Source organism: Melanerpes formicivorus, unplaced genomic scaffold, assembly GCF_026170545.1.
Source record: "Melanerpes formicivorus ecotype bairdi unplaced genomic scaffold, bMelFor1.0.p_v2 SCAF_8, whole genome shotgun sequence".
NCBI lineage: Eukaryota > Metazoa > Chordata > Aves > Piciformes > Picidae > Melanerpes > Melanerpes formicivorus.
Window position 1 is genome coordinate 9,132,222 of NW_027142360.1, and position 15,116 is coordinate 9,147,337.

Below are 15,116 nucleotides of genomic sequence, written 5' to 3' on the forward strand. Positions count from 1 at the left end.
GAAGAATCTGTGCAGCAGTCCAGAGATCAGGATATTGGTTTCTGAATCAAATACAATCCTGCATAATTTTAAAGGAATAGAAACTAATAGGGTTGTGGCATGAGTTTCTTTCACTTTTTGCTCACATGACTTCCTTCAGGAAGAATGCACAACAGTAAGTACTAAGTACTGTATGTATCTGCATACAGGGAACTTTCATCTTTAGTCCCAGTAAATATGCTTAAGTAGCCATTTTTTCCACCCACTTTGTTAACTACTCACATTTTTGCAAGAATGTTATGTTGCACAAGAAAAACAATTCAAACAACTTTGTTAGAGCATTCTTTAGTTACAATGCAACAAGGGCAGTTGGCACCAGTGATATATCAAAAAAGTTCCATTAATGTTTAAGATGCAATCTGCTTTCTGAGTGGTATCAGGTTTGATGATATTTTGCAAGCAATTCCAAATTACAGTTTCATCTTAGAAGACCCTGCTCCCCAAGAAACATTGTGTTCAACACAAGCTTTAGATTGTAATACAGAAATTATATTTAGATTAAATATTTCATGTAGTTTTGCTGTGCCTCTCATCCTAATCTTCCAGTTACTGATGCTAAAAGCCTTTGGGTATTTTGTTAGATGCTATGAAAACACACCCCAGTTTGATTTGCACATCAAAAGGTAGCTGGGATGCTAAAAACAAATTGTAATTAAATCCTTGAGCCTAGGTGAGACCATTATTCATACTCCATGATAGCACAGGTCGAGAATGACTAGTCAAAAACAACCTCCTCTGAAGAGGAAGCCACTCTTGGGAGTTCACCCCACCACCCAGAAAAGAGCCTATCATTAATTTTACTTTCACATCACACAATTTTGGACACATTTATCAAGTGAACAAGACAGCTAGGAAATGCAGGTTAGAATGAACACCAAGCAGTAGTCTTGGAAGCCTGGGAAATGTGCTTTCAGTATCTCACCCCAGAATACAGATCTCAATTTTACAAGAACAGTTCTCATAAAAACTGTTGAGACAACTATGTGAAGACTTGTCCACAGTTCTTTTTAAAGATTAAAGAAAACTACCATTGTTTAAACATCCAGTCAAACGAAGAGCTGTATGTGTGTATACACACACATCATACTGGATGAATTACTCCATCCCATTTAACATACATGCAGCTACTCCAGTATACACAAGCAAGACAAATCTCAAGCTTTTTCCAACTTAACAGTATATGGTAACAAACTATTTTTTAAAACACTTCTACTCTTCAACCAGAAAGAATGGGAAGCCAGTAAAGCACATACTGAAATACCTACCTTTTATTTACTTCCTCATCTGCAAATTCTGTGGGTATGAGAGAGAAGTATTTCCCCATCTTCAGCCACAGGTTAGATTTAGGAATCCACCCATTGTGTGCATGAATAGTATGGATTTTAGCAAGCTGTCTGGCAATGAGTCTAAAACAACACAACACACACACATTAATGTTATATAAATATGTCTATCTGACAGTATCCTATTTTGCTAGCAACAAAAGATGACAACAGCAGCATACTTTCTTAAAAATGCAGCAGAGGAGCCCAAAGAAGGCTTAAACAAGAGCTACACAGCTGTAAGGTAGCATCTGTTAAGACTGAAAAGGTTACTAGCATTACTACTTCAAGGAGGGTAGGCAGAGAGAATGGAGTTCAGTTACAGCATGCAGCATGTAAATACTTACACTTGCAGTCTACAATTCAACCTCCTTACCTTCAGAAGAGTTGACTCAAATTAGCTGCCAACTCCACCACACCAGTTATCTGCCTAGTGGTAATGTGCAAATGTTCAATACTCACAATATGTACAACTTCTAAAGGACAGGCTGAGGGAGCTGGGATTACTCAGCCTGGAGAAGACTCCAGGACCCTTCATAGTGACTTTTTAATACCTGAAGGGAGCCTACAAGAAGGCTGCAGAGGGACTGTTTACAAAGGCCTGTAGGGATAGGATGAGGGGCAACGGTTTGAAATGAGAGAAGAGCAGATTTTGATTGTATGTTAGGAACATGTTCCGCACCATGAAGGTGGTGGAATACTGCAACAGGTTGCCAAGGGAGGTAGTTGAGGTCCCCATCCCTGGAGATATTGAAGGTCAGGCTGGACAAGGCTCTGAGTAACCTGATCTAGTGGAAGCTGTCCCTGCTCACTAGATGACCTTTGGAGGGCTCTTCAACCCAAAACATTCTTCTGGGGAGGCAGCAAGGGTCATTTGCTCAGCACTGAAGGGCCATAACAACTAAGAGGACAGCACACTGTCAAGAATGTGAACACTGACTTACTGTGGGCTTAAATACTTCTTTTCTACCTGCTCTACTATGCTTGAAATCCTCTGGGCACAATTAAACACTATCAATTAATGAGATCATTGAAAAAAATCTTACCTGAAAATATCTGGGTTGCATACATGCTCTGGATCCAGTGCCTCTCCTTGCATGAACTCATAGCACAGGCCATTATTGAAAGTACAGTACAGTTGAGGTGCACAGCCATGGGCCTGCAACACACGGAAACTCTTCACTTCCTCATCTCGATCTACTAGGAGCTCTGTCTTATTTCCATAGATCCTAACTAGAACAACGTCGTCTGTTATCTCACCCACATAGCAGCCAATTAATTTATTGGTGATTCCATCTGTGAACAGCTGAAAAGTAAAAAAACAGATTTAAAAGGCATTTTTGATATGCTGGAGAAGAACAGAGTTATTATTTAGTTCACAAAGCACAGAGGTTTACTAAATTGAGCATTAGGGGAAAAAAACTGGTAAGATACAGAAAACTACAAAGAAAGTTTTAAGGACTTTTTGCCACTAACACATGAAAAGAGAAGAGGAAAACATGCTATAGTGAACTACACAAAAACTACATGCAAAAGACAGTAACTGCCAATTCAGTATTGTATAATGAGTTTCCATGTAACTACTCTGAAGCTGATGAGTGGCTGAAATCAACGCCCCAACAAGGCAGCAATCCTAAAGCAGTACAAAGTCAGGAGTACAGGCAGCACAAAACCAGAAGCAGTTCTGATGCATTTCAGAATTTTAGTTGTTTGCTGATCAGCACAGAAATAGTAAAAGTTACTCCTAGAGTTCAAAGAGCTACCTTTTCAAGGCAAATTTCAGGTCAGAAACAATTCCAGGTTCAACGGTTATCTTCCCCCAGCTTTGGTCTAAATTTTACTGATTGATAACAATCCCTAAAGTCACTTTGGCCCCCTACAGATTTGAGACAGTATTTAAAATTCAAGACCCTAGCCTTTAGCTTCAAGTACCATACTTTTTTTTTTTTTTTTACTTTCTAACTGGTATATGCCATTTTAAGACTTTTAGAAGCATTTTAAGTCCTTATCATTAAGATAAAGGCATTTTTTTTAGGCCCTGCAATCTACTGGACTTTGTGACCAGCCTAGTCACACATACTGAAAATGAAGGAATTGACTTTCTAAAATAGTAAGAGCATTATTTCAGCATTATGTTTACATCTAATGACAACCTATTCAGTGTCTTTCAAATAATGATGGATGTATAGATGCTACAAGTTCCCACCTGAGCAGGGGAGGGAGAGGAAATGCAGAACAAAAAAAACAAAACCAAAACACCAAACCAAACACACCCAAATCTCTCTCCTTAACTGCTGCTTCTCATTTCACATTTGATGACAAGGCCTAAATTAGCTACTACACAGGCTGAACTCCTGCAGATGCTACCTGACAAGCCAACTAGATTCTGAGCTACTGGGCTGCATGTCCCCAGTCACATGTAGCTATGCATTTGAAATCCCACTCCACGCCTGCAACAGTAACGCATCAGTTCTCAGTCTCCTACAATCCAGGACAGTTTAACAGCTCAGAAAACAGATGCTTGACACTCTCAAAATATTTGCCCTTTGCCAATTTGGATTAAATATTTAAACTACACATATTAAGTCAATCTGTTAGTAAGTGACTAAAGGACAAGCCATTAACGTTCTCAGGTGACAAGCAACACCACAAACAAGAACAAATATATTTTCCTAAGTACTCAACAATCTCCTGCAGTCTTAAACAGAAGCAAACATTTTCAAGTCAAAGTTCTCACAGTAACTGTAACTTATATTTGAGTACAGTTTTTTTTAGTCTTTACAGTCATGCCTCTTCTCCCACACTGCTGCCTCCAAAATCCTAATTAAAACACAGCAAACAAACAAAAAAAAAAAAGGTTCCGAGTGGCTTTTATTTAAAGGCAACCTGAAGACCCTGAATACACCTTTTAATTCCCAGTTGCAACAGAAGTTGATAAATGGAGCAGTCTGTTGCACTTCAGATCTTATACCAAACCCTAATATTTAATGAACACATTTTTATTAATAACACATGTCAGCAGCAGGCAACTTTGCTTCAGGAATCATCAGTGAGGGTAGTGAGACACTGGGACAAGTTGCACAAGGAGGTCATGAATGTCTCCTCTCTGAAGGTGTACAAGGCCAGGTTAAATGAGGCCTTATGCATCCTGATCTAGTGGAAAGCGTCCCTAGAAGGGGAGTTGGAACTAAATCTTCAAAGTCCCTCCCAACCTAAACCATTTTATGAATCATTCCTAAGAACCTTGGACAGTTCAGGTGGGGTTTTGTTTTGCTAAAGGTTTAGGGGTTGTTTTGTATTTGTTGGGGCAGGGAGCAGTTGGAGTCTTTTTAAGCAAAACAAGTCAAAAAGTCACACTTTTTTTCCCCCTCCTCTCTTTAAAGGTAAAATAGTATCATTCAAACACAAGTGTGAAGGCTTATTTCCACATCTCAGAGGCTTTGAGAAATGAAGCATTGGGAACTAAAAGAGTTGTTGCTGAAGAAAAAAAATCTTAAGTTTCCCATAGAGGAAAAGACAAGACTCTCACAGTGCAAGATGCTGTGTTTTAGCTATTATGGCTTTCTCTCCTCAGCATCCACATATGATGAATAAATGCAGGAAAGGACCAGCGAAGCTGCGGTTGTTACCACAAGTAACAATTAGCTCAGGTTCCTGAGGAAAGATACAGAATAGCACAGGATACAAAGGTAGTTGGTTTTCTTACAAACACTCAAAATCGCAGAAGGTGGTTCAGGAAGTTAATATATTTTTCATCCAAATGAGGTAATCATCAATTCAAATAAACCTTCTTACAGAGCCTCCCTGACTGACTCAAAATTAAGACTTCACAAATATGGCCACATTTTATTACTAGCTATTATTTTAATAACCCAGAATCTTGTCTTCGTAGCAAGCAAACATTACAACATCAGTAAGCAACTAAGAAAACTATACCATTTAGCACCACAGATCCTGTTTTTCAAGCAGAAAAGAATACAGTTGTGCTCTAACACTAGCCAGTTCTTTTGACTGACACATGTTACCAAATTTCCAACAGGCAGTAAATGTTTCAAATATGGCTTGCAAACCACAAATTACACCTTTACATTATTATGTGTTAATCCGTTACCTTCTCCCTTGTAAGGGTACTGTTACAACTATTTAGATCAGAGGGAACCTCCTCTGATCGTCTAGTTCACAGAATCACAGAACATCAGGGGTTGGAAGAGAACTCCAAAGATCATCCAGTCCAACCCTCCTGCCAGGTCAGGATCACCTAGAGCAGGTCACACAGCGACACATCCAGGTGCGTTTGGAATGTCTCCAGAGGAGACTCCACAACCTCTCTGGACTGCCTACTCCATGGCTCTGGCACCCTCACAGTGAACGAATTCTTCCTGATGTTCACACAGATCATCCTCTGTTGCAGCTTGCATGCACTGCCCCCTGTCCTATCACTGGACATCACTGAGCAGAGCCTGGCTCTGTCATCCCAACGCTCACCCTTTACGTCTTTACAAATATGAATGAGGTCACCTCTCAGTTTCCTCTTCTCCAAGCCAGAGAGACCCAGCTTCCTCAGCAGGGAGATATTCCACTGCCTTCATCATCTTTGTGGCTCTGAGCTGGAGTAGTTCAATCTCCCTGCTTAAGCAAGACTGACTAGAGACAGTCAACTAGGACTGCATCCCATGGAATCTCCAGTAATCAGCTTGACTGGGCAACATGTCCCAGTGTTTGACCACACATTAAAAAAGTGTCACCTTGTGTTCAGATGGAATTTCCCATATTTCCCATGTGTTTTGTTTTTTGCCCACTGCCTTGCCTGCCACTGACCACTGAGAATACTCTAGCTCCTTCTTCATTCTCTCCCATTAGGTATTGTTAAGATCCATACAAGTCATCTTTTTTCTGACCCAAGCAGCCCCAGTTTCTCATCATATGAAAGATGCTCCAGTCCCTCAGTCATCCAACAGAGAGCTAAGAGGATGACTGCAGAAGTTGAACATCTCTCCTACGAAGAAAGGCTGTGACACCTGGGGCTGTTTAGTCTTGAGAAGGCCAAGAGTAGATCATATTAATGTCTGCAAATATGAGTGGTGGGTATCAAGATGAAGGGGTCAGGCTCTTTTTGGGGTGATAGGGCAGGGTACAAGCTGGAACACAGGAAGTTACACCTCAACATGAGGAGACAGTTCTTTAAAGTAAGGGTTGCAGAGCACTGGAACAGGCTGCCCAGAGGCAGTCAAGTCTCCTTCTCTGGACACTTTCAAAACCCACCTGGTTATGTTTCTGTGCAGCCTGCCTTAGGTGATCTTGCTTTGGTAAGGAGGGGTGGACTCAATATCTGGAGGTCCCATCCAACCTGTAACATTCTATGATTCTCTGATGCAAAGCAGCAGTCAGAATTTGACTGACTCATGCTGTTAAACTTCTGGCCACTGTACAGCTTTTGCAATGCTACACAGGTCTATTATCCCCATAAAACAAATCTCATTAGTGTTAACAACAAGAAATCTACAACAAGGAAATTGGACTCCTTCAACTGATAATTTAGGAACTCTACTTATTATTAACATCTATTTGTAACATGCTGCTACAAGCAATTATTTACACCCAGGAGCATTTTTAGTTATTGCTTGTTAAAAAGGCAAGGAGTCTGCTTACTTTTCTAATAAAATTATTATGAGTAGACACTTTCCATATTCCACTGTGAGAAAATATCTCATGTTTTCTACCAGTAAGAGAACTCAATACTCAACTATTTTATTCAGAACACCTTTACTGGAGCATTTAAAGAATCATCTTAGAATGCCTTGCCTGAAACCACCTGAAATTCAGCAGAGCAAAGCAAGAGCTCTATAACAAAAGCATCAGTCAAACAGCATAGACAAGGAATGGACTCCAATGACATGGATAAGATGATCAGTAAACTCTTTAGGCCATTTGGAAGAAGATGGAAGAATCTACTGAATGTTATGAATAGCAGTTAGAAAATCCTGGAAAGAAACAAATTCAGGAAAAGAAAAAAAATAAACACCACAACACACACAACCACCACAATGTCACAACACCACAGTGAGCAAAGACAAGTCAGGAACCTGATGCAATGCATTGGGGAGGGGGAAGAAGCAGGATTCTAGTACTCCTATAATCTGCAAAAATTTCATTACTGTGATATGTACTTACAACATTGTAATAAGTACTTTCAGGTGAAGTGGTGCAAAACTAAAACTAAATTCTGTAAACATTTCTGGCAATGGCATTTATATCAGCCCACGACCCAGTCAAGACTTTCTAGCTGTTGGGAACAAATAGAAACCATTTACTGAAACAGAGTGAAGGTGAGAAAGCTACAAATAAGCTTTATTCACACAAATGCAGTCTCAGAAAGCAGCACATGGCAGAAAAAAAGACAGGCCAAGTAAGCCCAGGAATAGAAGTGAAAAACAAAACCATAACATGAAGCATCTTTGAGACAGTCTAATCTCAAAAAACACTCATAACAGCAAGGATCAGGTGATTAGGTTCCTGAAAAGGGCATGTGATGTAGATATTCCTATCTCATAGACAGGTGGTACCAAGGAGCTTGTATATGATCCTATTGTTCTACGTGTTCAGAACAAGAATGAGAACAAATTTATGATCACATGTAACAAGCAGGAGCAGGCAGGTACAAAGCATCACAAAGCCAAGTAGAAAGCACTTAGCACTTATAGAAGAGATGTAAAACCAAATAGATCTTTTTCCTCCAGACTGTTACTGCATTCATAGAAAAAGAAATATAAAAAGCATTACCCTACTGCTATAGTAACAGTGATGTGAAGTTTCATCATGAACAGAAATCTTCTGAAAGGAACAGACTTGCAATACAAACTTGAAATTCTGTGAGAATTGAAGCGTATATTGAAAGACAAAATTTATTTTCTGGAAAAGTACTATCCATACAGTCACATTTGCAAGCATACATCTCTCAAGAGTTTAATTTCTTGCAACAGGACTAGGTTTTTCTCCATCTCTTCTATCTGTAGCTGTTAATAAAAGGAGAACTACTGGAAGATGTAGACCTTAGGTCAATACTCATATTCAGCATAGTTTACATCGACATCACTTAAAGGTCCCAAATGTTCTGGAGGCCTATCCTCTAGATCATTACATTTAGCAGGTGAAAGCCATTGTCTGTGTGGTGGTCAGCTGACAAACAAGATCACTTGGTGTTAAAAATACCAAGGCTAGTAGGAAATTGGTAAAGTTAATAGCATCGTTCCACAGCAAGTTGGGCCATTGGCTGAGCTGAACTCTCAGTTTTCTGCTGAACCCTTGGGGTGCTCTCACATAACAGTAGCACAGAGAGAAACACCATCACTACCTACACTACATAGCACAGTTTAAGCATCTTTTTGGCTAGCAAACTATTAACTGCAGCTTCAAGGAAGAGCTGATGGGTTCTTTCATGGTATGAGTTTCACACCCTTCATATTCTCACTATAAATACCATCTAAATATAAATACCATCTAAAATTACATTTCATACTATGGGAGTGCTGAAAATACTATAAATGCTACAAATGTCACTCCTTGCAAGAACTCATTCCAATCTAAACACTTCAGAAGAGAAACCTCTTTTGCTGATGTCAGAAGAAAATTCCACGGGGAAATTACACATTTTTCTACCTGTTTTTGAAGAATATTTTACTACTTCAAAACAGACAGAATCAGGTATCTAGTTAAGACTTCTGAAGTGGTGAATTGTTGTAGGTATTTTTACAGCCTTTGCAATATGATGAAAACATTACATGTATTAAAAGGAAAGAAAAAAAAACCACTAAGCTAATGGAAAGACAATCTAAGATTTTATTCTAACTCAAACAATTCATTTGCTGCTCCTTCCACTGGAAGAATCTGACATTAAATGGTCATGACAACAATGGAGAGGAAACCCAGGAACCATCTTAGATAGCTAACTTCCTTTCTAATGTTAAGGGACTCTAGCATAAGTAATATTCCATTACATAGCCAGATCCAAGCTGTGCCTAAGCAAACATCCATCTGTACTTAGAACCAGTCACCAATACAAGCACACCTATATCATGCACAACTCGATTACATCATGCACTGTGACGTGGCACGTCACTGACCTCCAACATCACCATATGCACAATTGCTGCCTCACCTACTGATACCACAAAAAAAACAAACCTCTTTACAAGGGAATATCAAACTTCATCAGAAGCTTCAGAAACATGGAGAAACCAACCCACCCTCAAATGACATCTAATACTGCCTACATGTCCTACTTAGTGTGACATTGTGTTCAAGGCACATCTCAGATTACAGTTCTTCCATCACACAGTGGCAACACCGTTCATTCTGCACCCCTAACTTCTCTTACACTTTCCCTCACTCGCAACTGCTCCATTTAGAGAGATCAGCACTTCAGAATATTAAGCTGTGACCTCAGTCCTTCCTGTCCAAATGACAGTGTAAATTCACCAACAAAACCAAGCAGTCTTTATTCTCAGTGTTAAAGTTTATTTCAGAATGGGGAAAATAGTTTTTCCTGCACCATAATATTACACTGCAGAGACAAAATTACATATTAACCTGCCAAATTCTTCACTATTAGCACAAGACCTAGAATAGGTCATGGGACAAAAGTATCCAGAATTTGCAATTACCTTCCTCTGCTTACCAAACACTGATCCTCAAATACACAGAAATCACAGAAAGTTAGGGGTTGGAAAGCACCTCCAAAGATCATCCAGTCCAATCTCCCTGCCAGAGAAGGATCACCTCGAGTAGGTCACATCCAGGAAGACATCCAGGCAGGTTTGGGATGTCTCCAAAGAAGACAACTCCACAGCCTCTCTGAGCAGCCTGCTCCAGGGCTCTGGCACCCATGCAGTGAATGAGTTTTTCCTGGTGTTCCTGTGGAAGCTCCTACACTCCAGCTTGCACCCATTGCTCCCATGTCCCATCACTGGACACTAGTGAGCAGAGCCTGGCTCCATCCTCACAACAATTCACCCTTCAGATCTTTAGAAACATTAATGAGGGCACCCTTAGTCTCCTCCAAGCTAAGGAGACCCAGCTCCCTCAGCCTTTCCATTCCCTTAATCATTTTTGTTGCTCTTTTGTAGAGATTCATTTCATAGAATCATAGACTCAATAAGGTTGGAAAAAGACCTCAAAGATCATCAAGTCCAACCTGTCACCCAAGACCTCATGACTACTAAACCATGGCACCAAGTGCCATATCCAATCCCCTCTTGAACACCTCCAGGGATGGAGATTCCACCACCTCCCTAGGCAGCACATTCTAACAGCTAACAACTCTCTCTGTGAAGAACCTTCTCCTCACCTCAAGCCTAAACTTCCCCCCGTGCAGTTTGAGACTGTGTCCTCTTGTTCTGGTGCTGGGTGCCTGGGAAAAGAGACCAACCTCCTCCTAGCTAGAACCTCCCTCCAGGTAGTTGTAGAGAGCAATAAGGTCTCCCCTGAGCCTCCTCTTCTCCAGGCTAAACAACCCCAGCTCCCTCAGCCTCTCCTCATAGGGCTTGTGCTCGAGGCCTCCTTCAAATACTAACAAATTAATCTCCATAAAAGAGAAAAATAACATTTTAAGGTGGATAGCAGATTCAAAACTGTTACTTTAATTAAGAAGGACAATACAACCTCTTTTTAGTCAGGAAAAGAGCTTTTATATTTCATTACCAAAGAACCACCCAGAATATAAAATTTGGAATGTCCACTATTACATCTCAAAACAGAGTTTGGCTCAGTTACAAGGAGCACTTTTTTTTAATTAAATTTAAAAAATAAATAAATAAAAAGAAACCACAACTGTTTCTCCTCTTCACTAAGGCCAATTTCTGAACTTAGCAGGGAGCGAGCTTTTCAAGTTAGAAGAGAGGTCTCCAGAGACTCCTTCCAGTCTGAACCACTCTACAATTCTATTACTAAAATCAACTACTGATTTAGTTTTCATCCAGTTACTGAATCAAAAATGACTACTGGAAAAAAGCCACCGATATTTGTTTTAATGATATTGCTTTGTATTACTCTAAAGCAAATCAATAATTGAAGAGTTAGAAAACACAACACCGACTTCTACACTGTTTCCAGTACATCCTCTGATGACAACTGCACAGAGCATCGACACGAAGATCAGTGTTCAGAATGGAAAACTTTTGTCCTTACCAGTGTAAAAGAACTTGAATATCTATGCTATTATGTAGTGATAAGATTCACATATAGCTTGAGATACAGGAAATATATTCCAGTAGAGCTGGTTGCAGTGTTGCAAATAATTGGTAATGCTTTAGGATTCTACAGACTTTCTGATAAAATAATGTAATAGAAGAATAATTAAAGTACTGAAGATACAAACTATTTTCATCCTGTGTCCTAAACTTACAATCTATGAAATGTTGCAGAAAATTTTAAAAATGTGTATGTATTTTAGACAGCTTTAAAGTCTTACAGAAAAGAAGGATTATGCATTGCAATTTTAAACTACACTGTTTCAATATCATTTAGCTAACTAAACAACTTGAGACACAACAGGAAATTTTTGCAAGAGAAGTTAATTAACTTTATGTCAAACTCCAGACTCTTCAAGTCTTTCCTAAATGTTACCACCCATGAAGTACCAAGAGCAAAGGTAGCTAACAGCACAGTTGAACAGAGGAAGCAGTAGTTTTTCCACTCATCGATATTCCCTGACTGCTTTCCTATGATGCTGCTGTTTCAGATTAGCCAAACATGTTTTCCATGTAACACATAATTCTCATTTTCACTTCTCTCCTAAGTATTTGCCCCTCTAGCGAGATGACTCCATGGTAGACACTCTGTTCAACCCATCCTCTTGACAAGAGGAGTCATCTTTCCTTTCTTTCTTACTGTATGTGATGCACATGTAACAGACTGCAGCAGCAATGATGGTAATACAACTAGTTTCATGCCATGTGCATTCTTAATAGCTCCTCACCTATGCACAGCAGTTTAAACAGTCTAGAGAGTTAAAAGTAACAAGGCTACTGAAGACCTTCCTGACTAGGAAAAAAACAGCCAGTTGAAAAGCTTTGGTGTCAACTTGTTGAAACAAAACCTCAGACAATTTAAGACAGAAACTTCTAACCACAGACAGTAGCCCGTTGCTTTAATATTGCATGACTAGTCAAATGAGTCCCTTTTCCACAACAGTGTTAGGGGTGGTTTTTATCCTGTTAATTGCTTCTTCCAAAGAGTGTGACAGAGGAAAGAAGCAGCATTCATTTCCTTGAACATACTAGAATTTTCCCAAAAGGTTAGAGTCATCCCTCTTTAATTTAGCACTCCCGTATGAATGAAAGAAATATATTCCGTTGAGAAGAATCCTCATCAGAGAGCTATGAGAACAAAACCATGTTTAAGCAGTCCTGCAAGAAGCAGAGTTTGACAGGATGATCCTCATGGGTCCCTTCCAACTAGAGACATTCTATAGTTCTATGAAATAGCTTTAGAGTGAACACACTCTAAAGCTATTTCCACTGCACCTCAAGACACTGGGACTGTGCTTAACTTCCGGCTACAACTCTCAAAGAAATTACTTATCAAAAACCACACTAGCCTTGTTTGCATACTAACTGGACTGACATATGTCAATTTTCTTTTCTTATCAAGAAACTGCGATACATTTCAGTCATTTTTTTGTTCCATCAATGTGCTCTTCCCCCCCCCCCCCAAATTAGTTCCAGCAGCTCTCTTCAGAGGAACTTCACTAAAGACACTTCTGCGTAACTGCAGTTTAACAGCTTATAATTAAATGCTCAACTAAACACAAAGGCTGCAACTGAACTGGTTTTTTAGCCAGGTAAATCGACTGAAGACTTGCATGGAGCCAGATTAAGTATATTCTAGAAGCACAAAAGCAGCCAATCCTCAAGCAGATGACTCGTCATAAATATGAACGATTGCTCATCTAGAGGACACCAGAGGCTAAGCGGCGACACTTCGGCATACGGTCAAGACTAAGAGATGTAAGCAAGGACGACACTTCTCGAGATAGCGTCAGCCTAAAAAGCAATCCTGTAGGGAACCCAAGACATGTATTTATGTTTATTTATGACATACAGCGGCGTGGGAAGAGCCCGCTAAGGGCTCCGCCGCCGATGGCGCCGAGGGAGCGCCCCAGCGCCCGTTACCTCGGGGGCCGCCTCCCCACCCCCCCCACCCCGGCAACTGCAGCGCGGCGGCAGCCACCCAACCACCCCCTCCACCTCCTCCTCCTGCCTTTCCCCTCCTTCACCCGGGGAGGAGGGACGTGCCTCACCGCTTTACGAACACGCCCTGCTCGGCGCGGATCCGGCAAGGGTGAAGCTCACAGGGCCCTCCCTTTCCACTCCCTCTCCCACAGCGCAGCCCACGGCTCCCCGGGCAGATACCGTGCGGTAGGGACGCCACCCGAGAGCGGGTAGCAGAGCTCTTCTCTCCGCGAACGGGAAGAGCCAAGTTCCATCGGGGATCGCACGAAAGAAGGAACAGGAAAGCGAGCGATAAGGAAGGAAGGGGGCAGGGGATGCTGCCGTGCTGACACGCCCCGCCGCCAGGCTGCCTAGCAAATGGGGCTCAGCACAGGGGGCTGCGTTTGGAGAGCTAGGAAGGAGGGGGAGGGGAGGAAGCGAGGCGGCGGCAGCTCCCCCGCACAATGGCCGCCCGCCCTCCCCTCTTCCTTTCCTCCCTTCCCAACCTCGAACTGCTGCATCCCCCGCCAGGGACCGGGAACAGGCCTCGCCACGCGCCCGGCCTTCTCGTACCTGCAGCGTCACCTCCTCGGGTCTCCAGTGGGGCCGCAGGCGGCGCAGGAGCTGCAGGGCGCCGTGGCGGTAGCCGGGCCCCTCCTGCTCGCTGACGGTGATGTCCAGCTTGGGCACCTCTGGGGAACCGGGCGGGACGTGGATGTAGTTGGCCATGACGACAGTCGGTCAGACGGGACAGAGCACGAAGTGACAAGGACGAGTGACTTCTCCCTAGCGTCTCCTCCGCGGCGGAGCCGGCAACTGAGGGGGAAATTTCCAGTCAGGCTCTCGATAAAGCGGCTCCACCTCCCCCAGCTGCGGCGCGAAGCAGCCTGGGAGAGCGGGCGGGGTCTGGAGGCGCCCTGCCCGCTGCCGCCCCTGCGCCACTCACCTGCCCTGCCAAGCGTTAGCGCCCGCGGCCGTGAGGCAGCCGAGCGGCGGTTAATAAAAGCTGCTGGCGGCGGTGGAGCGGGAGCTGGGAAGGTGGCCGTGTGGGAGAGCTATCGCCTCCCGCTCCGCGGCTGAGCGGGACCGCCCAGGCAGTCACCGGGCAAATGACTGATTTTAATCAGCCTTTGAGTTATCTGCTGCGGTTAATTTTTGCCTTTCGTTTCTGTGCCAGCCTTCGTAACACGCCCTCCATTCCGCTGCAGGGTGTATACCTTCTAATCACCTTGCTCCGCTTCCCAGTTCCAGCTAGTTGCAGTTAGATGCAATTTGCGGTCCTCGGGGCGCTTTAGGAGGTATCACGCTACGTATTGCCTTCTTAATTAAGATTTAAATATCTTCATAAAGGTCATCCTCTTCATGAGCAGTACAGGACAGACAAATAAAACCAAAAACGCCGGGGGGAAGTTAGGACTGGACACGGGATCAGGAATGGAATATTAGAGGTTGAAAGAGATCTCTAGGGATCATCGAGTCTAACCCCCTTGCCAAAGCAGGATCACCTAAGGTAGTCCGCACAAGAATGCATCCAAGCGAGTTGTGAAAG

General features: G+C 42.3%; 1 protein-coding gene across 1 annotated transcript in view; it reads right to left on the reverse strand.

The window, feature by feature from the left end:
• The window catches only part of ETNK1 (ethanolamine kinase 1), a 32,036-nt gene extending 17,615 nt beyond the window's left edge, over positions 1–14,421 (reverse strand). The window contains exons 1-3 of the mRNA XM_068141939.1: positions 14,141–14,421; positions 2,408–2,667; positions 1,305–1,445 (exon numbers count right to left, since the gene is read on the reverse strand). Of these exons, the coding sequence (XP_067998040.1) occupies positions 1,305–1,445; positions 2,408–2,667; positions 14,141–14,296 (557 nt within the window). The 5' untranslated portion in view covers positions 14,297–14,421. The remainder of the gene's footprint in view (positions 1–1,304; positions 1,446–2,407; positions 2,668–14,140) is intronic.
• Positions 14,422–15,116: the final 695 nt, after the last annotated feature.